The sequence below is a fragment of the Oncorhynchus tshawytscha genome, linkage group LG33 (genome assembly GCF_018296145.1).
Source record: "Oncorhynchus tshawytscha isolate Ot180627B linkage group LG33, Otsh_v2.0, whole genome shotgun sequence".
Lineage (NCBI taxonomy): Eukaryota > Metazoa > Chordata > Actinopteri > Salmoniformes > Salmonidae > Oncorhynchus > Oncorhynchus tshawytscha.
In genome coordinates, this window is record NC_056461.1 from 21,707,934 (window position 1) to 21,731,915 (window position 23,982).

At 43.8% G+C, this 23,982-nt stretch overlaps 2 protein-coding genes across 5 annotated transcripts; one reads left to right on the forward strand and one right to left on the reverse strand.

Moving 5' to 3' along the window:
• Positions 1–646: 646 nt before the first annotated feature.
• On the reverse strand, positions 647–3,843 carry LOC112230978 (zinc finger protein 260). Its single transcript, XM_024397436.2, has 2 exons — positions 3,528–3,843; positions 647–3,227 (listed from the first exon to the last, which is right to left on the reverse strand). The coding sequence occupies exons 1-2, from the start codon at positions 3,724–3,726 to the stop codon at positions 1,621–1,623; spliced, it is 1,806 nt and encodes a 601-aa protein (XP_024253204.1). The 5' UTR covers positions 3,727–3,843; the 3' UTR covers positions 647–1,620.
• A 7-nt stretch (positions 3,844–3,850) lies between these two features.
• On the forward strand, positions 3,851–21,176 carry LOC112230977 (PH and SEC7 domain-containing protein 1). 4 transcript variants are annotated; one of them, XM_024397433.2, is made up of 16 exons: positions 3,851–3,965; positions 4,943–5,083; positions 5,182–5,242; positions 8,208–8,883; positions 10,761–10,851; positions 11,150–12,413; positions 12,598–12,678; positions 12,808–12,979; positions 15,383–15,472; positions 15,611–15,654; positions 15,885–16,057; positions 16,256–16,326; positions 16,457–16,602; positions 18,446–18,590; positions 20,428–20,574; positions 20,714–21,176. In XM_024397433.2, exons 4-16 carry the CDS (start codon positions 8,359–8,361, stop codon positions 20,996–20,998), a joined length of 3,234 nt encoding a protein of 1,077 aa, XP_024253201.1. In that variant the 5' UTR covers positions 3,851–3,965; positions 4,943–5,083; positions 5,182–5,242; positions 8,208–8,358; the 3' UTR covers positions 20,999–21,176. The 4 variants fall into 4 exon arrangements, with proteins under 4 accessions (XP_024253201.1, XP_024253200.1, XP_024253202.1 ...); XM_024397432.2 differs by lacking the exons at positions 3,851–3,965; positions 4,943–5,083; positions 5,182–5,242 and adding an exon at positions 7,133–7,630; XM_024397434.2 differs by lacking the exons at positions 3,851–3,965; positions 4,943–5,083; positions 5,182–5,242 and adding an exon at positions 7,133–7,630 and having other exon boundaries at positions 8,213–8,883.
• Positions 21,177–23,982: the final 2,806 nt, after the last annotated feature.

Below are 23,982 nucleotides of genomic sequence, written 5' to 3' on the forward strand. Positions count from 1 at the left end.
TTGTGAGGTCTGGGGTCCGCTCACCAACAAAGAATTCACCAATTGGGACAAAAACCAAATTGAGACTCAGCATGCAGAATTCAGCAAAAATATCCTGTGTACAACGTAAAAAAACAAATAATTATCCAAATCCAGAAATGAACCGTTAAATTTACAACCACCTAAAAGGAAGCGATTTCCAAACCTTCCATAACAAAGCCATCACCTACAGAGAGATGAACCTGGAGAAGAGTCCCTTAAGCAAGCTGGTCCTGGGCTCTGTTCACAAACACAAACAGACCCCACAGAGCCCTAGGACAGCAACACAATTAACAATTAGACAGCCAAATCATGAGAAAACAAAAATATAATTACTTGACACACTGGAAAGAATTAACAAAAAACTGTGCAAACTAGAATGTTATTTGGCCCTAAACAGAGAGCACACAGTGGCAGAATACCTGACCACAGTGACTGACCCAAAATTAAGGAGCATAGCCTTGCTATTGAGAAAGGTCGCCATAGCCTGTCTTCTCTTGAGAGCCATGTCTGCCTATGTGCACACTGCCCACAAAATGAGGTAGAAACTGTGCTGCACTTCCTAACCTCCTGCCAAATTGTTGACCATATTAGAGGCACATATTTCCGTCAGATTACACAGATCCACAAAGAATTCTAAAAAAACAAATACAATTTTGATAAACTCCCATATTTATTGGGTGAAATACCTGTGTGCTCCTTGTCCCAGAATCACCCAAAATGCCCCGCGCGGCCCATTGACATAGTATAGTAAGTTTCCCATCTCCACAAAAGTAGATATGCAGTTGCGAATGTTAGACTCCACATCAATCTGCAGGTTGAACATGTTGAGATTGTAGACTCCTACAATTTGTTCAGGCGATTTTACAGCTAACTACCCACTTTACATGCTGATATTGTCTTCGGTATTACTGTGTAGCTACGTTTGCTAAATCGCCAATAGAGAGAGCATTGCGGATTTCGTGTTGCTACCAACCTTATAATATCAAAATGAAACATTTGTTCATAAAAAATATTGTTCACATAGTGTTATTTAACACGGTAAATTAAAAGAATGCGTGGTTTTGGGTGGATTATTCCTTTAATTACACTTTGAATAATAAATAGTTTTCAAAGTTTGGCATCATTCTTACCAAAAGAATGCAATATTCTAGTGTAACGTGTTGATTTGTTTAAAACTATTAATTGTGAAAATGAATGGCATGTTCATAGATTAAATGATCTAGCTTGTAAAGGCCATTGCAACCAATTTGGGTGAATTTCATTATTTACACTAAAATGCATGACATTCTTTTGAAGAAAATCTAAATTTTCTTAGAGAATATGACTTAAAAGCTATGTACAGTGTTAGTAAACAACATTACCACTATATACATAGAAAGAATACCACAAATTACAATTATTACCATAGTTTAATACTGGCAAAGACTAGCTCTTGGGCTACATCCACTAAAAGCAGTTTGCTGTCCTACTACTTGGGACAAATCTAAACTTGAGTTCTCATGAAATTCAGCATACAGTGTTTCTCCAACACTGTACTGATACATCAATATTAAATATCCATATATATTGCAATGTACCACATACAGTAATATGACAGTCTTAGTCCTCAATCTTTATTTCCAGGTTATGGGGAACATCAGTCCCACTGGTACTGCCCTCAATCTCCTCAGTCCTCATCTCCTCATCTCCATGAGTCTTCTGGTGCTTTTTGAGGGATGACTGGTCGGTGTAAGTCTTCCCACACTGGTCACAGGGGTAGACCTTCTCCTTGGTGTGGACCTGTTCGTGTCTCTTCAGATGGCCAGACCTACTGAAGCTCTTCCCACAGTAAGAGCAGCTGAAGAGTTTCTCCCCTGTATGAGTCCTCAGGTGCAGCTTGAGGCTGCTCGCCACGCTGAAGCTTTTACCACACTCTGAACATGTGTATGGTTTCTCTCCCGTGTGCATCCGCTTGTGTATGGTGAGGTGGCCTGCCTGGCTGAAGGTCTTCTCACACAGGTCACAGTGGTACGGCCTCTCCCCTGTATGAATCCTGTAATGTGTTTTGAGGTCCCCCATACCATTGAACCTCTTGCCACACTGTACACAGCAGTAAGGCTTTTCCCCCGTGTGTATTCTCTGATGTATTCTCAGGTTACCTGCGTTGCTAAATGTTTTGGCGCAGACACTGCAACTGTATGGCCTCTCTCCTGTGTGAGTTCGTAAGTGGACTTTAAGCTGGTTGTGTTCACTGAAGCGCTTCCCACAATGTGGGCAGCAGTACGGTCTCTCTCCCGTATGAACACGCTTGTGTATTCTGAGCTGGCCCGGGTGACTGTAGTTCTTCCCACAGAGGTTGCAGCTGAACGGTCTCTCTCCTGTGTGAGTGCGCTTGTGGGACTTGAGCAGGTCTGCCCGGCCAAAGCGTTTGCCGCAGTAGTTGCAGCAGTGGGCCTTCTCGCCACTATGATTCCTCATGTGAATGTTGAGGGAGCTCACTCGACTAAATGTCTTCTCACACTGGGTGCAGTTGTAGACGCCTTGTGTGTTTTTAGAGGGTTCTATAGCGTGAGAGTTCAGAGTTGGTAAAATGTCCTCACTTGTCGTCCCAGCAGGGTCAGTTCCTGTGTCAGGGTAGTATGCCAAGAAAGGATCTTCTTCTGGCTCAGACTCTCCAGTATCATTGTGACACAGCCTTCCCTCCGATTCAACAAAATGGCCACCCTCATCGTCTCCCATCTCCATGTGAATGTCAGACACTATGGTGACTTTGACATCACTGTCGCTGTCTCTAGAGTCCACATCTGTGTCCAGTGGTGACTGAAAATGTTCATCATACTCTTCAGGAATGATATAGCTCAACTCAGCACTCTCCATCTTAATTTGCTTAGATGCCAGGTTGAGAGGAGATGGTGGTTTTGAGAGGTCTATAGCATAGTCGTCATCCTCCAGATCAGGTTCTGTCTTTATGTTCTTGAAAATTAGGGTGGAAACCGCAGTGTCTGGGATGTTTTTGAGGCATTCTGGTTCCTGCTGAGCTGCTGGATCCATAATGGAGACAGACCCTCTACTCTGAGGTATCTTGCCCTTGTGCTGTCTCCTGGAGCTCCTCCTCTCATCACCCTGTGTTTTGATTGGCTTATGGGATTGGCTGACAGATGAACGGCTGGAACATGTCTTCCTTGATAAGTCTGGGAGGTGAACGACGTCCTGGTTACTTTCAGGGTCTGGGCAACAACAAATACATGTTAAATGTAAAAAATGTCCAACAAAGTCAGGGGATTACTATCTACTACAAGTTCCAACGTCGAAAGCTAGTCTGAAAGTACCACTGACAACAAATGTTGTCCATGGTTACAATGAGTGTTTGAAAACGACATGTAAAACATGCAACAGAGAGGGGTCAGCTAGGCTCGGTGGCCATCTTGGCAGCATGCACCTCAAAATGGGACAACAAAGGACAGCTGCAACTAACGATAGCTGCACTGGCGATTATTATTTTGAAGCCAACTGCATTGTGTACGTACCCGTTACGATCGAATCCTTATTGTCTTGTTCGTGCAGCCTTCGTTTAAGATCCTCATTCTCACTTTCAATTCTTTGTATTTTGCCCTTGTACTCAGACAACGTTTGGTCCACTGACTCCAATATGTCACTTACTGTGGCTTTAAAAATCTCGTTCAGAGACGACTCCAAAAACACTTTTAAGTCTTTTGACTTTGCCATAATCTGCAAATAAATAGCATACAAATAAAATATTAAATCCTAAACTATCTTACGATGTGGGTGTGACCGAGGTTGTTGCCGTGTCCGGAACAAAGCAGTAACCGTCGCTTGAAAGTGACGTTCCATCCCGTCAATATGTCGTTCTCTCCCTCTTTCACCGCCTCCGCAGTTAAGGAGGACGCATTGCATGTGTGTTAGCCGTCGATTTCAAGTGTCGTAGGCAACCAACCACCTGGCAGGTACTTGTATATGTTTAATGTTATATATGTGATACATTTAGTGCCTTCTTTCGAGGGCGGCTTGTAGTAGCTTGTTTGTTGATTTGACACGTGTTTATAGTTCAAGAAGCATAGACCCAAGTCATACTTGTCACAACAACTAGCCCTGGCTACAAGCGGTGCGTCTTAAAGGGTTTAACAACAACATAATTCATAAAGTTGACACATGCACAGTGGTTATGTTTATCCTTTTTGTTATTTTGAGGTTTACATGGAACAATCGTTAGAAAAACACAGTGGGAATGTTGTCATGGAACCAATAAACCAGGGGGAATATGGTCCCCTGGGACTCATAAGTATTTGCTTCAAAGGATGCCTACAGTACCCTGAGGCTCGACCAGTCCACTCCCTTGTGTCAGTCAAGACTTGCAGGAATGAAGTTAAGCCACTCTCCTGACTTGTGGCTGTATGAGTGGCAGAGTTATATTAAACTGGACCGGGCGTGGCCGGTGAGGGAGTAGCGCCAAGCTCAAATCAAACAGCAATCTGCAGCGCTTGGTTATGTTGTCAACAAGACCGCATGATCCATCGTTCAGAAACATACATATATTTTCCATAAAATGTATGTTCACATTTTCAAACAAGTTTTCATTGGGAAGCCTTTTTTTATTATTTTATATATATTTTTTAACATACAGAATCCTGCTCATTCGTCCACCTTTTGCTTTGAGTCAACTTCGCTGTCGGCCAGAACGAGGCAGCTGGCTCATGCCCGGGAGCAGCACGGTTCCAAAACGAATGCAATCACTTTTTACCCAGTGCAAACTATGCCTACCTGGGCCAGCATTATAGAATCCCCTCAATGTATGCTTGTGCGCATCTGTGCCTTCAGGCTGTGGGCGGGCCCAATGCTCTCAGGTGTCTTTGCTATTTCGCTCCCTGCCAATCAGAATGTGTCTTTTCTTTCTTTTTGTTGCCTCTTTCCCTGTTTTTGCAAGGCATATCCATGTTGCAGATGAGCAGAGGGAGGCGGAAGTCTGGGATCTGTTGCCTGGAGATGAGGTATCTCTCACAGAGGAGGAGTGGACTAGGACTTGCGACTCGCATGCATCCTCTGTGACACCCCAGGCTAGCGCTGTGTAAGTGAGAGAGGCTAGAAAACTTGTCATCTGAGGGATTACACCTTGTGCACTAAGCTGTCTGTCTACATGGCAATAAAGAGGTTTTCCCCCCACAGACTGACTTAAAGCCTTACTAACTGACTGGTTATATGATACCCCATGAGAAGGCTTTAAAGGGTAAGTCCAAATCGAAGTTTACTAAGAAAATGGCAAGTGTTACTCTCTGAAAGTAGTTTGTGTTTGAGTTTGAGTTTTTAATGATCTCAGGCATGTTATTATTTTGCTGACAGCAGTAGTGTCTATTATCTGGTGTTTCCACACATGAATAATATATATTAACCTTGTTTTCCTGTTGGTATTGATGGTTTCATTCAAGTTTGTGGTTTGATTTCTGCATAGTTGTACTTGTCATGTAGAGCCTTTGGGTGTGTTGTTGACGAGTCAATGTGGTTACAGTCAATTTGGCATCTCCCTCTGATAGACTGCCTCAACAGCTAGAGAGTCCCATGCATAGTGCCTGCCAATACAATGGTCCACTGGTAGGGGATAATCCACATAATCACTGGGACATCCACAAGTTAATGTAATGGTTCATCAGCTGCACTAAACCTTTGCCATTTCAATGTTTATTAGACCTTAATTTCCTGAATTTAAAAAATATAAATGTAACATGCAACATTTTCAAAGATTTTACTGAGTTACAGTTCATATAAAGAAGTCAGTAAATGAAAATAAATTAATTAGGCCCTAATCTATGGATTTCACGTGACTGGGAATACATATCTGTTGGTCATAGATACTTTTAAAAAATGGAACTCACAATGGGGCCTCAGGATCTAATTGATATTGATAAATTGCAATTGTGTTCATTGTCTGTAGTTTATGCCTGCCTGCCTGCCTGCCTGCCCATACCATAACCCACCACCACCATGTGTCACTCTGTTCACAACGTTGACATCGGCAAACCGCTTGCCCACACGACTCCATACACGTGGTCTTTGGTTGGAGGTACTGCCAAATTCTCTAAAATGATGTGGAGGTGGTTTATGGTAGAGAAATTAACATTCAAATATCTGGCAACATCTCTGGTGGACATTCCTGCAGTCAGTATGCCAATTGCACCCTCCATGAAAACTTGAGACATCTGTGGCATTGTGTTGTGTGACGAGACGGCACATTTTAGAGGGCTCTTTTATTGTGCCTAGCACAAGGTGTACCTGTGTAATGATCATGCTGTTTATTCAGCTTCTTGATTTGCCACACCTGTCAGGTGGATGGATGATCTTGGCAAAGGAGAAATGCTCACTAACTGTAAAAATTTCTTTGCACAAAATGTGAGGGAAATATGTGTTTTGTGTATGTGGCACATTTCTGATATTTTATTTCAGCTCATGAAGCATGGGACCAACACTTTACATGTTGCGTTTCATATTTTTTTCAGTGTAGTAATGCTGATAATTTAAAGGACACAACTGAAATCTCTGTCTTATTAACTTTAAAAACCAGAAGACTTAATCACCAGCAACATTCAAATCCAAGGTCAGAGATTATTGTTGTTATTACACCAAACAATAGATAGGCCTATATTGTGCCTGCATAAAGGGAACAATGTTCCTCTAATTAGATAACTGTAACCTATGACCTGAATACCTTCAAATATTATACCTAAAGGAAGATGATGACTGTAAAGTCTTTATCCAGACTCCAAAGTAAGAGTAATCTAGTTTATACAACACACACATGGACCTTTATACAATCTCAGAGAGCTGCAAATCTCATTCACACAGATTCAATGAGGAAGTATGGGGTGCAAAAAGAAAGTATCTGTCTATCATTGTAAGTTTATACCGTTCTTTGCTGTTTTTAAGTGGAGCGCCAGCCTAGCACCCTAACAGGAAATGAGAAGTGAGCACCCACACAGGAAGTGTGGCCAAGCACTGTCCCGGATGTTGGTTATGTGATGTGAGTAGACTATTGACAAAAAGGCTGAGCGACTGAAAGAGAGAAATGGAGTGAAAGTTTAAATAGACGGAATAGGAGGTATTTGAACCAATTTTCCATGTCACTCTTCTTTTTATGACAGTACAATTCTGAAGACTAGAGGCTTAGTATGTGGCTTCACATGAATTGTTACAAAAATGCTGTGTGTTTATATTAGGTAGTGTCCTTGATATGGATCAACAACATACTACTGTGAATCTTCACTGATATCCTCCGGGTCGGTCCATGGACCATGACCTATACATGTACATCATGGTAGCTCAAGCTGATGGTTAGCAGTAGACATGAATATTTAGGATACAGTGAAACCGCTCACACCCCCACCATCTGGCTCTCACTCTCTATTTCTCTCCATCTATGCTCTCCAACTTCTCTCTCTCTTTCTGTAAAGGTTGCTCTTCTGTGGTCAGGAAGTAAATGCGCCTCTGTAATGTTTCAGCAAAAGTCATTGCAAAGCACATCCGCTGTGCCACACCAAAAGAGAGAGAAGTAAACAGGGTTTATAAAACAACCTCTTCCTTAAAATATATGAACTGGATAGTGTTTGGTATGCAGAAGTGAATGGTGAGTGTTGGCTAACATTTTAATATGTTTAAGAGACCATGTTTGTCATTGAACTGTGCCTATTGGTGTATGATGTGTGAGAGTGACATGAGCTACCGCTGGTCTAAGCTTTAGGATGTTGGCTTTCTGTTAATTGAAAGAGTGTTAATCTCACACCCTAGTCCATTTTTTTTTTCCATTTAAAAAAAAAAATTGAAATTTCACACTGTAATATTATTGATATACAAGGCAGGTAGCCAGTGTTGGGGAGTATATTTTAGCCTGCAGAGCAGTATTTTCTCCTGGATTTACTGTACCTGTTTAGATTGGCTTTCATTTGGCAGATGACTCAGTTCACCACATATGTTTATTTATAAACAAGTGTCAAGGTGTACTTAAAGAGAACCTGTCTTTAGCTAAACATATTGTCTTACTGATTTATTTTCATTTGAACATTAGCCCTTTACAAACACTACTTGTTTGACATTACTGTGGGAATTTATGAGCGAGTCACTAGTTAGTTTGAATGGATGTATGTTTTGCCATATTTTATTGTACATGAATGTTCTTGCTTTACGGACCTCGTGCACATAACTAGGGCAGCACCGGAAGCTAACCAACCACAGGAGTCAACCATGACAGCATCACTTTGACCTAATTCCAAGATGGATGCCCTGGCCAGCACAGAGGAACGAGACTAAACTAAGTTGAGCCATATCTCTGCTTAGGACTGAGTGAAGAGAGAGGTTATGGAGGGGTCTAGGGTGCGCTCTCCTCTCCCAGACCTCAGGGAGCAAGACAGCCAGACATGGCCCAATATGGATCTCCCACTACAGAGCAGGCCACTGGAGGAGGCTATTGGGTGGAGAGAGATGGAGGAGCAAGTGAACCAGATGGACAGGGAGGAAGAGGATAACTCTCATCAGACTGGAAGGACTGAGGAGCCAGAGGAGCACTGGGATTCCATGACTTTACCTGTGTACCCCATGATCCATCCCAGTGTCTCTCTGTCCTTTGCCACGGTGCAGTGGGACATAACCAACCCCTCCCCTGACATTCCCTACCCCATGACTGACAACAGCTCGGCCGATGAGCTGGACTCCAGTGGAGCGGCCAGTCTGGACTGGACTGTGAGTCCCCTGTCCCAGCAGCAACATCAAGCCTGTGTGACAGGAATCAACATAGAGCTGTCTGTCCAGGAGAAGACACATAATCAGAACGGACCGGAGCAACAGCTGCCTTTGGAGACAGACCAGGGTGAAAGCTCCCCTCGGGTACGTCAGGCAGAACGGAAAGGATTGTGGTTATGTGTCTGTTGTCATTTGAAATTATGTTGCTGTGTGTTTGTGTACATTTGTGGACCTTTATTTCCTGTGTGCATGTGTGTGTTGGTCTGTGAAAGTACAAGAGAAAGAGAGTATTTAGGATGAGAAATAGCTCTACCTCTGTCTATTCATAGATTATATACCAGCATATAGGTTTCAGTTGTAGGTTGAGATGAGGTGAATGGAATATACCGTTATACAGTACCAGTCAAAAGTTTGGACATACTTAATCATTCAAGGGTTTTTCTTTATTTTTACTATTTTCTACATTGTAGAATATTAGTGAAGACATGAAAACTATGAAATAACACATATGGAATCATGTCGTAACCAGAAAAGTGTTAAACAAATCAAAATATATTTTAGATTCTTCAAAGTAGCCACCGTTTGCCTTGATGACAGCTTTGCACATTCTTGGCATTCTCTCAACCAGCTTCATGAGGTAGTCACCTGGAATGCATGTCAATTAACAGGTGTGCCTTGTTAAGTTCATTTGTGGAATTTCTTTCCTTAATTCATTCGAGCCAATCAGTTGTGCTGTGACAAGGTAGGGGTGGTATACAGAAGATATCCCCATTTGGTAAAAGACCAAGTCCATATTATGGCAAGAACAGCTTTAAGACATGAAGCTCAGTCAATCCAGAAAATTTCCGTCGCAAAACCATCAAGCACTATGATGAAACTGGCTCTCATGAGGACCACCACAGGAAAGGAAGACCCAGAGTTACCTCTGCTGCGAAGGATACGTTCATTAGAGTTACCAGCATCAGAAATGGCAGCCCAAATAAATGCTGCACAGAGATCAAGTAACAGACACATCTCAACATAAACTGTTCAGAGGAGTCTGCGTGAATCAGGCCTTCATGGTCGAATTGCTGCAATGAAACCGCTACTAAAGGACACCAATAAGAAGAAGAGACTTGCTTTGGCCAAGAAACACGAGCAACGGACATTAGACCGGTGGAAATCTGTCCTTTAATCTGATGAGTCCAAATTTGAGATTTTTGGTTTCAACCGACGAGACTTTGTGAGGCGCAGAGTAGGTGAATAGATAATCTCCACATGTGTGGTTCCCACCGTGAAGCATGTAGGTGTGATGGTGTGGGGGTGCTTCGCTGGTGACACGGTCAGTGATTTGTTTAGAATTCAAGGCACACTTATGCTACTACCACAACATTCTACAGCAATACGCCATCCCATCTGGTTTGAGCTTAGTGGGACTGTCATTTGTTTTTTTTAACAGGACAATGACCCAAAACACACCTCTAGGCTGTGTAAGGGCTATTTGATCAAGAAGGAAAGTGATGGAGTGCTGCATCAGATGACCTGGCCTCCACAATCACCTGACATCAACCCAATTGAGATGGTTTGGGATGAGTTGGACCCCAGAGTGAAGGAAAAGCAGCCAACAAGTGCTCAGCATATGTGGGAACTCCTTCAAGGCTTTTGGAAAAGCATTTCAGGTGAAGCTGGTTGAGAGAATGCCAAGAGTGTGCAACGCTGTCATCAAGGCAAAGTGTAGCTGCTTTGTAGACTCTAAAATATATATAATATATACACTTTTTTTTTGGTTACTACATGTTTCCATATGTGCTATTTCATAGTTGTGATGTCTTCACTATTATTCTACAAAGTAGAAAATAGTAAAAAATAAAGAAAAACCCTTGAATGAGTAAGTGTGTCCAAGCTTTTGACTGATACTGTACATATCAGTCATCTGAGAGCCAGGTCCCTTCTGTCTGAGTGCTGATCATCCCACCTCTTTCTCAATCACAAGTTTTCCCCAGCTCGATGTTTATTGTTGACAGCTGCTTTTGCAATTCCAGGCATGTGATACACCAAGGCCATATGTGGAGGAGCATGCAGCACACACACAGGAAGAGGAGGCTTCAGCACAAGAGCTATTTGAGGACCATGGTGAGTGCAAACCGAGGTCATTTTCACAAATGCACCATGGGCATACTCTTAAGATTTTATTTTAACATGTGTTGACATATTCTGATAGTTGCTACCCCTTCAAATGCATTTGACCTCTCACCTCGACTTGATCATATAGTATGTAGAGTGCATAGGATGTTGGTGGCACCTTAATTGGGGAAAATAGGCTCGTTCTAATGACTGGAGCTGAAAAGTGGAATGGTAACAATTACATCAAACACCTGGTTTCCTGTGATATTGACTTGGTCAATATTAACATGGGTATTTGTGTGTTTAGACTCTCTTTCAGGGAGACGTCCATGGCCAGAGGAAGGGATAGGACCGTCTGTGACAGAGGAGACTATCACACCCTCTGACATAGCTCCTAGCTCTGTAGAGACAGGAGAGTCCGAGACTAGGCCGGATAGTGAGAGTTTAGGCTCTGTGCCGGGAGAGAAACAGGAACAGACTGGCACAGTCCTGACTATACAGATCAACCCAGAGCAAGGATCCAGCTCTACGGACTATGAGGAGGAGGGGGAGCAGACAGAACAGATAGGACAGTCAGAGGGGAGGGAACAGTCGGACAGTGAGGAGGAATCAGCGATGATAGAACTCTTAGAGCACCTGCCTGAGCCAGCTGAACTGAAAGAACAGTCAGAACTCTCAGAGAAGTCTGAACACCGTGGGCAGTCAGAGCCTAATCACACAGAACAGAGTGAATACGGGAACAATAACGAGACAACAGAGCAGCCAGAAGACTCTGAGAAACTTGTAGAGTCCGACCAGGTAGAGCATTCAAATCAGTCAGGGGACGGAGACCAGCAAACTGAAGAGGCCCATTTACAACAGGCAGAACAGTCAGAAGTGACAGACCAGTCAGAACAATCAAAAGAATCAGAGCAGACGCAACAGCCAGAACAGACAGAATGTTTAGAATCAAAACAGACGCAACATTCTGAGCAAACTATGTACTCCGAGCAGACAGACTTTTCAGTGCAGGCAGAACCACAGACAGAACCATCACGGGAGACGGAACACTCTGAAGATTCTGAGCAGTCAAAACAATCAGGGGAGATGGAGCAGTCGGAGCAGTCAGAGCAGACGGAGCAGTCAGAGCAGACGCAGCAGTCAGAGCAGACGCAGCAGTCAGAGCAGACGGAAAAACCAATACATTCAAAGCAGTTAGAAGAATTACTTTTCCTTTGCACAGAGGAGCTTGAACAGACAGAACAGTCAGACCAGACAGAAGACCAGAAACACTCAGGGGCTGAACAGCCAGCGCAGACTGCACTGACTGAGTCGACAGAAGAGCTAGAGCAGACAGAGCATGTAGAACAATTGGAACAGAACGTTTGTACAGAGGATTCATGTTTGCCGCCCAGGGAAGGAAGTGGAGAGCAACTGGAGTCTCAGGTACAGCAGACGGAGGCCTCAGAACCAGTGGTGGTCCATATGAATGGTGGAGGTTTGGACAGGGAGAGGGCCTGCAGGCTGGCTGAAAGACTCTACAGGCTGGATGGGATCTACAAGACAGATGTGGTCAAACACCTGGACAAAGAGTAAGACCAAAGGCTGCAAAACCTTGGAGTGGCCAAACGTTACATTACATAGGTCTTATGCAGTAGTAACTATTAGGGTAATGATCCATGCTAGTAAGTACTTTCTGAGGTTTTTTTCTCATAATGTGTCACCTTGAATCATGAACTTGACCTGTCTTTGTCTCCCGGCCACTCTCTAATTCAGCAATGACTTTAGCCGAGCTGTTGGGGAGGAGTACCTGAAGTTCTTTGACTTCACCGGTCAGAGACTGGACCAAGGCCTGAGGTAAGTCCTTCACACTTTCTAATTCGATTTTTCCTAGTTCACTATAATAGTAACAAGTAATGGTCTCAAATTAGCATCTTCCATCTGTAAATTATCTTATATTTCCTCTATTTTGCCCTCGTCTCCCAGGTCTTTCCTGAGGGTGGTGGTGCTTATCGGTGAGACCCAGGAAAGAGAACGGGTGCTGCAGCATTTCTCCTGTCGATTCCAGCAATGCAACCCTCACACCTTCTCCTCTTCCGGAGAAGTACTCACACTCACCTGTTCTGTGATGCTCCTGAACTCTGATCTGCATGGACAGGTGAGTTCCCACTGCACTGCAAACCGTGTAGGTATTTAGGGTTTTGAATGTTGTTACGCACGCCTCCATGAAGAGGGAACGCAACACCCTGCTTTAACTCAACTCTCCGTGAAGTGAAAGAGGTATGGACTATAGGTGCGAGTAAGGATGACAAAAGGCAGAATTTATCGCTTACTAGGAATTTATTCCTTCACACGGTAATATGGGGAAAAGGGGCTGGACGGAACCAAAGCAAAGAAAGTAAATCTCAAACCCCCTCTCCTACCTTACCTGCCTACCCACTACTTACCTAATTTAGCACCACCTGGTGCCCTAACCAAAATACGGGGGGTGGTCCGCCCAGGTCTTACCTAGTGTGCCTAGACAGTGAATATACTACGGGTATATGTATGCCCTCAGGCCTCTTGCCTAAGCATTCCCTAGGTGCCTTCCCCTTCCCCCTGGGAACAAATGAAACAGAATATTAAACAACCCACTTCACAACAAAACTGAGAAAAAACTAACTCAGGCCATTAAAGAAGAACCGCACAAACACAGAACCGCACCAAGCTGCTACCAAGAACAATTAACATAGTACATACTAACGACCAACATGCTATACCCCTCAGCCATCAACATGCTATACCCCTCAGCCATCAACCTCCTCTCTCAGCAATGATCTATATCACGATCAGTCTCTCCCCTGAACAACAGAACACTGGCTTTTATAGCTTCAGAAGGCATTGGAAATTGGAGACAGCTGCGTCCTGATGAGGGGGCGGGGTCAGCTCTCCAATTAATTGTGGCGTCAACCAATCAGCTGCTGGGGATCTCAGGAAGCCATCTCCTGAAACACACTCAAATACACAAACTACAACACAGAAACTGGGGAACGTAACAAATGTATACACAGTTAAACCAGGGGAGGACCATCCTCCTTTGTGAATTTCAGAAAAATATAGAGTGAAACAAAACAAAGTTATCCTTTTTAGATAAAAATATACTAAATATTTTCAGGTCACCAAATATTCAATTAAAATACACAGTTTTGCAATAAGTCTAACGTAGCCTCAACAGCACTCTCTAGGGTAGCACCATGGTGTAGCTGGAGGACAGCTAGTTTCCATCCTCCTCTGGGTACATTGACTTCAATACAAAACCCAGGAGGCTCATGGTTCTCATCCCCCTTCCATAGACTTACACAGTTATGACAACTTCCGGAGGACATCCTCCAACCTATCAGAGCTCTTGCTGTATGAACTGACATGTTTTCATCTCAATCAAAGGATCAGAGAATGAATCTAGTATTAAAACCATAAGCTACAGCTAGCTAGCATTGCAGTGCGTAAAATGTGTTGAGTAGTTGACTCAAAGAGAGAGAAAGACAATAGTTGAACAGTTTTGAACAAATTCATTTCTTAAATGGAGAAGCAAAAGAGAGCGAGAGCTAGCTATATTTCATTGTCTTTAAAAAAAACGTACCTATCTAGCGAATTCAGCTAGCTAGTTGAGCCTACACAAACTCCTGGCTCAAACAGAGAGGGATGCTATGTTAGATGGCTATGGCTATCCAACACTGTAACTCTTCTAAGTCAAGGTACGCTTTTGGTTTGATTTATTCCCAACGGGGCCCACCGGTGTAACTGCTAAACTGCTTGCTGTACACTGTACAGCAAGATTGTAGCGGGTTTATTGAGAGTTAGTCAATATAGCTAAGTATTTGAACTATGACGTTAGCTAATATGGTGACAACGATGTAGGCTGTGTGTAGAGGTTATGGTATGAAGTTTTGTTTTGGAAAGTTATTTTTTCTTGGTCAGCTACTGTATTGAAGTTGAAAGGAAAATGTGAGAAGAGGAGAGCATGTAGATGAGAGAAGGAATTATACAATGAGCCAATTATCATGCTGTTGGTATGTGGCTTCTATGTGGCTGCTATGAATTGAACTGTTTGTGGTGATCAAGGGTTTATTTATTCGCCCGATTCTGTTGAAATAATTTTTTTAAACGGAATGAAACGGAGTTAAACATACCTGAATTTGGCCAATAGAAACTCTCGTTTGCGACTGTTGGACTACTGATTACACCTTAGATCAGCTAGATGCAGGCAAGAGTGTGCAAGGAAGTATTGAATGTGTCACGGTCTGTCACCTTGATTACTGAAAAATGTCTCTAGACCTGTGCACCTACATTGTAAACTTTAATTTGTTGTCTAGGTTGTAGCAATCTCATGATGGGTATAGGAAAAATGTGAGTATCATGTAGTAGCCTAAACCTATCGCTGTTACATTGAACTGGGTGAATGGAATTTGAATGACAGTCATCCAGTATGCTTTAATAGAAATAAGATCATCCTCATAAAAAAAAAAAATTAAACAGCACCGACCGCTACTGAGTTAAACATTGTTTTTGTGTCTGTCCACAGAATGTGGGCAAACCCATGTCTGTGTCCAGCTTCGTGTCCAACCTGGATGGGATGAATGAGGGTGAGAGCTTCAGTAAGGAGCTGTTGAAGGTAAGATTATCCTCCTCATTCTACACCTACTCAATATTTCAGTAGATACTGTTAACTGAAAGAACCGTGTCTATAGCAGTCTGAAGTAACCCTTTTTTACGGAAGACTTCAGTGTCCTTTCTCTTGTTTCTTGCTCAGGCTCTCTACAACTCCATTAAGAACGAGCCTCTGGAATGGGCAGTGTAAGTAGTCTGACTTAAGAACAAGGTAGTGGGTAGCATTATTCTATACTATTTGCCACCACCTTTTCAGTCTCCCCTTGGACATGGTAGATTTACACACAGATTCCTCTTCATGTTGCTTTCTCCAATATATTGTGGTTGTGTTACACCTCTCATATTTTCATTGTTTTTTAATTTCCTCTCCATTGCTTCTTCATTCCTCCCCTCATCTCGTCAATCGCCCTGTTCAGTGATGAGAAGGAACTGAAGAGCTCCATGTTGTTGGCGGAGGATGCTAAAGAGGACGCACCCCTGCGCTCCAAGAGCAACCCGTTCCAAGATGTGCCGCATGACAAGAAGGCCACAGTGTTCAAACAGAGCTTCCTCAAACGCAAGGCCCACGCTGACATCGATGGCAAACGCAGTGAGTGGGACTGTGACACTGTTTGCACGAAACCATAGGAACTCAAATATCAGGGCAATAAAGTGTGTACAAGAGCGTCATAGAGTTTTGATAAATCCTTTGACGATTCATCAGTCTGGTGAAATGATTTAGGGTGTGAATGTCTTTGAGAAGCATCCTTTGACCTCAGGAGTGATGTAATGTAACTGTGTGTGACAGCTCCTTGGGGGAAGAGAAGCTGGAAGATCTTCTATGGAGTGCTGAAGGGAATGGTCCTCTACTTGCAGAAGGTTAGAGTTTCCTCCTCTCCCTCATCTTATTCCATACTTTCCATATCACGGCCTCTTGATAATGTTCTGGATGCCTTTGACACGAATCCCTCACTGCTTGTTACGCTATCCAACCTGTCCTCTCCCTCAGGATGAGTATACGATGGAGTGGCAGAGTACAGAGGAGGTGGTCAGTGTGCACCATGCCCTGGCAGAGCAGGCAGCAGACTACACTAAGAGACCACACGTCTTCCGCCTGCAGACCGCTGACTGGAGGGTTTTCCTCTTTCAGGCCTCGTGAGTCTATGTCGTGTGTATGTTTGAGAGACCCGAACTACAGTGAGGGAAAAAAGTATTTGATCCCCTGCTGACTTTGTACGTTTGCCCACTGACAAAGAAATGATCCGTCTATAATTTTAATGGTAGGTTTATTTGAACAGTGAGAGACAGAATAACAACAAAAAAATCCAGAAAAACGCATGTCAAAAATGTTATAAATTGATTTGCATTTTAATGAGGGAAATAAGTATTTGACCCCCTCTCAATCAGAAAGATTTCTGGCTCCCAGGTGTCTTTTATACAGGTAACAGGCTTAGATTAGGAGTACACTCTTAAAGGGAGTGCTCCTAATCTCAGTTTGTTACCTGTATAAAAGACACCTGTCCACAGAAGCAATCAATCAGATTCCAAACTCTCTACCATGGCCAAGACCAAAGAGCTCTCCAAGGATGTCAGGGACAAGATTGTAGACTTACACAAGGCTGGAATGAGCTACAAGACCATCACCAAGCAGCTTGGTGAGGAGGTGACAACAGTTGGTGCGATTATTGGAAGAAACGCAAATGGAAGAAACACAAAAGAACTGTCAATCTCCCTCGGCCTGGGGCTCCATGCAAGATCTCACCTTGTGGAGTTGCAATGATCATGAGAACTGTGAGGAACAGCCCAGAACTACACAGGAGGATCTTGTCAATTATCTCAAGGCAGCTGGGACCATAGTCACCAAGAAAACAATTGGTAACACACTACGCCATGAAGGACTGAAATCCTGCAGCGCCCGCAAGGTCCCCCTGCTCAAGAAAGCACATATACATGCCCGTCCGAAGTTTGCCAATGAACATCTGAATGATTCAGAGGACAACTGGTTGAAAGTGTTGTGGTCAGATGAGACCAAAATGGAGCTCTTTGGCATCAACTCAACTCGCTGTGTTTGGAGGAGGAGGAATGCTGCCTATGACCCCAAGAACACCATCCCCACCGTCTAACATGGAGGTGGAAACATTATGCTTTGGGGGTGTTTTTCTGCTAAGGTGACAGGACAACTTCACCGCATCAAAGGGACGATGGACGGGGCCATGTACCGTCAAATCTTGGGTGGAACCTCCTTCCCTCAGCCAGGGCATTGAAAATGGGTTGTGGATGTGTATTCCAGCATGACAATGACCCAAAATACACGGCCAAGGCAACAAAGGAGTGGCTCAAGAAGAAGCACATTAAGGTCCTGGAGGGGCCTAGCCAGTCTCCAGACCTTAATCCCATAGAAAATCTGTGGAGGTAGCTGAAGGTTCGAGTTGCCAAACGTCAGCCTCGAAACCTTAATGACTTGAAGAAGATCCGCAAAGAGTGGGACAAAATCCCTCCTGAGATGTGTGCAAACCTGGTGGCCAACTACAAGAAACGTCTGACCTCTGTGATTGCCAACAAGGGTTTTGCCACCATGTTTTTTTCGTCATGTTTTGCAGAGGGGTCAAATACTTATTTCCCTCATTTAAAATGCAAATCAATTTATAACATTTTTGACATGCGTTTTTCTGGATTTTTTTGTTGTTATTCTGTCTCTCACTGTTCAAATAAACCTACCATTAAAATTATGGACTGATTATTTATTTGTCAGTGGGCAAACATACAAAATCAGCAGGGGATCAAATACTTTTTTTCCCTCACTGTATATCCATGTAGTATTGGAGTTGTGAATTTACATTTGTCACACAAAGGTCTAATGTGTTTGACTATTTGGCGGTGTGAAGGAACAATCGCATCAATCAGGATGCAGCAGTCTAATAATCCTTTGACTTTGTATACAAAGATATGATTAGATATGTTATGTCTTCTATGTGCACGGTTCCCTTGTTGTCCGAAGCTCCACAGCAGAGATGATTTCATGGATCAGCCGTATCAACCTGGTGTCAGCCCTACACTCCTCTCCTCCCTTCCCTGCTGCTGTGGGCTCTCAGAGGAAGTTCTGCAGACCCATCCTGCCAGCCTCGCAGTCTGCACACACACTGGTACTGTATTCACATACCCTCTTGGTTCACTCTCTGTAGTCCCAACTGCTTTGTTTTAGTACATTATGTATTCATCTTTGTGGGGTGTGATATTTAGGAGTACGCTGAGACTGTGAACTCAGCAAAAAAAGAAACGTCCTCTCACTGTCAACTGCGTTTATTTTCAGCAAACTTAACATGTGTAAATATTTGTATGAACATAACAAGATTCAACAACTGAGACATAAACTGAACAAGTTACACTAATGTGACGAACAGAAATGGAATAATGTGTCCCTGAACAAAGGGGGGGTCCAGATCAAAAGTAACAGTCAGTATCTGGTGTGGCCACCAGCTGCATTAAGTACTGCAGTGCATCTCCTCCTCATGGACTGCACCAGATTTGCCAGTTCTTGCTGTGAGATGTTACCCCACTTCCACCAAGGCACCTGCAAGTTCCCAGACATTTCTGGGGGGAATGGCCCTAGCCCTCACCCTCCAATCCAACAGGTCCCAGACATGCTCAATGGGATTGAGATTCAGGCTCTTCGCTGGCCATGGCAGAACATTGACATTCCTGTCTTGCAGGAAATCACGCACAGAACGAGCAGTATGGCTCGTGGCATTGTCATGCTGGAGGGTCATGTCAGAATGAACCTGCAGGAAGGGTACCGCATGAGGGAGGAGGATGTCTTCCCTGTAACGCACAGCATTGAGATTGCCTGTAATGACAACAAGCTCAGTCCGATGATGCTGTGACACACCGCCCCAGACCATGATGGACACTCCACCTCCAAATCGATCCCGCTCCAGAGTACAGGCCTCGGTGTAACGCTCATTCCTTCGATGATAAACACGAATCCGACCGTCACCCCTGGTGAGACAAAACTGCGACTCGTCAGTGAAGAGCACTTTTTGCCAGTCCTGTCTGGTCCAGCAACGGTGGGTTTGTGCCCATAGGTGACGTTGTTGGCGGTGATGTCTGGTGAGGACCTGCCTTACGTCTATACCCTGATGAAGACAGCTTGGCTGTCGAAACGTTGGTATTACATTTTTGCATCTGAGCTCCTATAGTGTGCGGCTCTCTTTTATTTTCGAGGACCTGCCTTACAACAGGCCTACAAGCCCCCAGTCCAGCCTCTTTCAGCCTATTGCGGACAGTCTGAGCACTGATGGAGGGATTGTGCGTTCCTGGTGTAACTCGGGCAGTTGTTGTTGCCATCCTGTACCTGTCCCGCAGGTGTGATGTTCGGATATACCGATCCTGTGTAGGTGTTGTTACACGTGGTCTGCCACTGAGAGGACGATCAGCTGTCCATCCTGTCTCCCTGTAGCACTGTCTTAGGCGTCTCACAGTACGGACATTGCAATTTATTGCCCTGGCCACATCTGCAGTCCTCATGCCTCGCAGCATGCCTAAGGCACGTTCACGCAGATGAGCAGGGACCCTGGGCATCTTTCTTTTGGTGTTTTTCTGAGTCAGTAGAAAGGCCACTTTAGTGTCCTAAGGTTTCATAACTGTGACCTAATTGCCTACCGTCTGTAATCTGTTAGTGTCTTAACGACCGTTCCACAGGTGCATGTTCACTTAATTGTTTAGGGTTCATTGAACAAGCATGGGAAACTGTGTTTAAACTCTTTACAATGAAGATCTGTGAAGTTATTTGTATTTTTACGAATTATCTTTGAAAGACAGGGTCCTGAAAAAGGGATGTTCCTTTTTTGCTGAGTTTATGTACTCTAGTTGTGCTGGGCCAGGTAGGGTAATCTGATACTAGATCTATGGTTAGGGACACTTTCTACCTGGAGTGTGTTCTGAGCCTGTTCATTGAGCCTGGCTCTCTGCTGCCCCCTGCAGGAGAGACAGCTGCAGTCCCATGCAGGCATGCTGGAGTCCTTCCAGGAAGACCTGGCCTACCTGCAGCAGAGTCTCCCTGACGGGCGCAGGGCCAAAGCCAAGGAGATGGAGGAACACCGAGTCAGAGAGGAATACCTGCAGCATGAGGTGTGTGTGTGTTATATCTGCATATGTATGTGCATATGGGATTGACCACAATGTTAAGCTCTGTGACATTATCGTAATGCAGGCTACATTTTTTCCCCCTTCACTCTATTAGATGTCTCATTCCTTCCTCTCCCCACAGAAATGTCGCTACGAGGCCTACATCCAGATGCTGGAGGTCTGGAAGGGTTTGAACCAGTCAACCGAGACTGAGGTGGGAACCAGTGAGCTCGACCTGTTTGACAGAGCTCTGTGTAAGGACACAGTGGATGAGGAGGGGGAGGAGGGAACCCTGAAGAAGTCCCACTCCAGCCCCTCCCTGGATCTGGAGATGGCCTCGCAACCTGTGGTCAAAGTTAAACGCAACATCTCGGAGAGACGGACCTATCGCAAGATCATCATACCGAGACGCAACCAGGACATATGAGGGCAGGTGTCCAAAAGTGTGGGGACACATAGAACTCTGACATTACTTTTCAATGGCTTTTTTTTAGGACAGGGACAATGTGTTACTTCCAAGCACGGTCCTTTTTAAGTTTTCATTTTCAGCTTGCACTTATTCAGCAAGAAGGCAAAGGTCAATAAAACAGAATGCATCCCTCAGGGAACTTGCTTGAGTCCTTTTGTTTGTTACTTTTATCTTATGAAGAGAGAATGTATTTTAGTTCATATTTGTGCACTTTCAATTTAACAAAATTAATTGAACCTCAGAAGTCGATGTTTCATGCTGACGGGTCAAAAAGAGTAATAGAATGATTGTCTCCTAACGATTTTGATCCCTCAAAACCCACATGGACCTACCTACACCTATGAATTTGCTGTGATATGTTGGGATACCTATTTATTTATATTAGAAATGTGTCTCTGCAGTTTCAAAATCTTACTCGTTTGCTCTGTATGGCCAGTGTGGAACTCTAGCCACATGAGGGTGCTATACAACAGCATATCACACCAAATAAAAAAGAAGTTATAAAACAGTTTGAAAAAGAATCTAAATTATGTCAATATACTCATTCTAGTTATGCAGTCTTGTATCTTCTATGTCCTTTTATATGAACATATTTGGATTTCATCTCCATGAAAGACTACCATCACATTTCACTGTAAGTTTCACAATGATTTGATTAGGCTTCTTGAGTTTAGAATCAAAATAGTTAAATGATCCATCCCAGTTGTTTGAGCTGCCAGTCACGTATGCCCTTGTCAATAAGAATGGTGAAAAGGGATTTAATAGTTTTTTGATCTTGCGTGGCACGTGGAGGAATTCTGGGCCGTTCTTTTTCAAAGGGACATCTTCAGCCACGGTCAGAACAGGATGTTTCAGAAGACCCTCACGTTCCTCCTTAATGTCACTGTTATGGATGACACACAGGAATGTGATGTGACAATAGGTATAAAAAAAGTGCACAGACAATACAGATGGGACAAACCTTTTCTGACTGGGCTAGTCTCTTCAGGATCAAGACTAATATCTTGAACAGGAACATGCATACATTCAGAAATACATTATACATCATTTGCTTGGGCACCAAGTTTATCCTGGCATACTAAGGCCCAGAGTTTCTCTTGTTCAGGTCATCTGGTAATGACAAGTAAAGGACCTGTGTCGTGAGACATGGGTTCATCAAATGTGTAATGTTATGATATTGCTGACACAGGACCTGCGTTAATGTGATAGTGCTTATTTGTGTGTTTTTTTTCTGTTAAAATGGTTCATATTCATTCATTTGAATAACCACAAACCATTAAGATAAAGTCCGATTCTAAAGATGTGGATGATTGATTGAGCGAATGATTGGCAGGAGCTTCAGGCCATGACAATGCTCCGGGTGTGTCTGCCTGATAAGCTCAAAGGACGCCATCTTGGATAACCTTCAAGTTCTTGGTCTGTTGTACATGAATTGCAACAGTAGGAGAAATTCAGAAATCCTGCTGTTCTGAGGCAATGTTAACCTGTTAAACACATGGACTTTCACACATTCACATCGGGTTTCTTCTTAATGCACGCAGGGTACAAATTGCAGTGAATACTTTTGGCTTTCATCAATGGAGGGTCTTGACCCAGGCTCTATACATGTTCTCTAGACCATGACAGCAGCAGTGGTGCTGGGTTGGAGTGCCATCTTGCTCCTCCACTCCACACAAAGAGTGGCCATGGCAGTGAGGCAGGCAGGACTCAGCCTTGCATTAGCAGAGGTTAGGGCCATACTTCAGATGGAAAGGTCCTGTTTTTGTTCCCCTCCTCTACTCCCCATTCTGTGGATTGAAGAGCTTTGTGGCGCTCTGTCAGGGCTGGTTGGGTAATTAAAAAGGCAAGGCCAGAGTTGTGATCATTAGGGGCTTGTCCAACGCTTGCACTGGGCAGTGGACTCAAAATAAGCCCCTCCACACATAAGGTCTCTCCCTGTGAAGCACACAAACACTCATCCTGTGTTGAACGCTATCCAACATTCCAAAAGCCCTAATATAGACACACACACACACACAGACACACACACAGTATTTGTCCCTGTGTTTCATTTTCTCCGTCTGTCTCTCCTGCCTCTGCCTTCAATGTCCCTCCCGACACACATTGCCCATCTGGTGCTGACGCCTCACACGTTCTACTTGTTACTTTTTTATCTTTTATTCGCACTAACCCTTTATTTGTCTCTCTCTCCCCTCTGTATTCGATGTAGCTTTTTACTCCCTCTACCTCTCCCCATCCTCTTTTATATCCTTGGCCTTTCAGTCGCTCCACTCTTGACTGCTGGCGTCGTGGCGTGGCTTCCTCTGTGGCCCGGCTCTTGAATTCTACTCTTTTTCTCTCTGTGATCTTTTCAGGAGTCTCTTTTCCATTTGGACCCTCATCCCCCTTCAGTTATCCACTGTCAGCTCCCTCTGTGTCCACTTGAGTTAGAGAGTCTCCAGTGTGACAATCAACACCAAACACCACAACGTGCTCCATTTCATACTTACGCTGTTTCTCTAACCTTGTTGTTTAGCAGTTTTATTGTCTCTGTTTTTTTTTTGCTTTTATTATTTATCATGTCATCATCACATTTCTTATTGTCCTCTTCCTATTTGATTTAGCCCCTTTTCTCAGGTACCAGATGTGAGGGCATGGAGGCTAGTGATGTCCAGAAATAGCATTAGACTCATCCTTTTTTTCTTTCCCCCATTTTAGACTCAGAAAGCAGACATATTCATTTGATTTGCTAAGCAGACCCAGGCCTAACATGAATAACACTTCCACGTTCTACTCTTTCCTTCGTCCCCTTTAGAATGGAAGCCCTTGTACCCGTGGAGTCTCTCACTGGAACAGTTAAGGTAAAGTGCCTGGCTTAAGGGCATTTCAATGCATGACCTAACATTACACTCTCCACTTCCACACACTCCTGCCTGGGACAACACTCCCTAGGCAGGGATTCA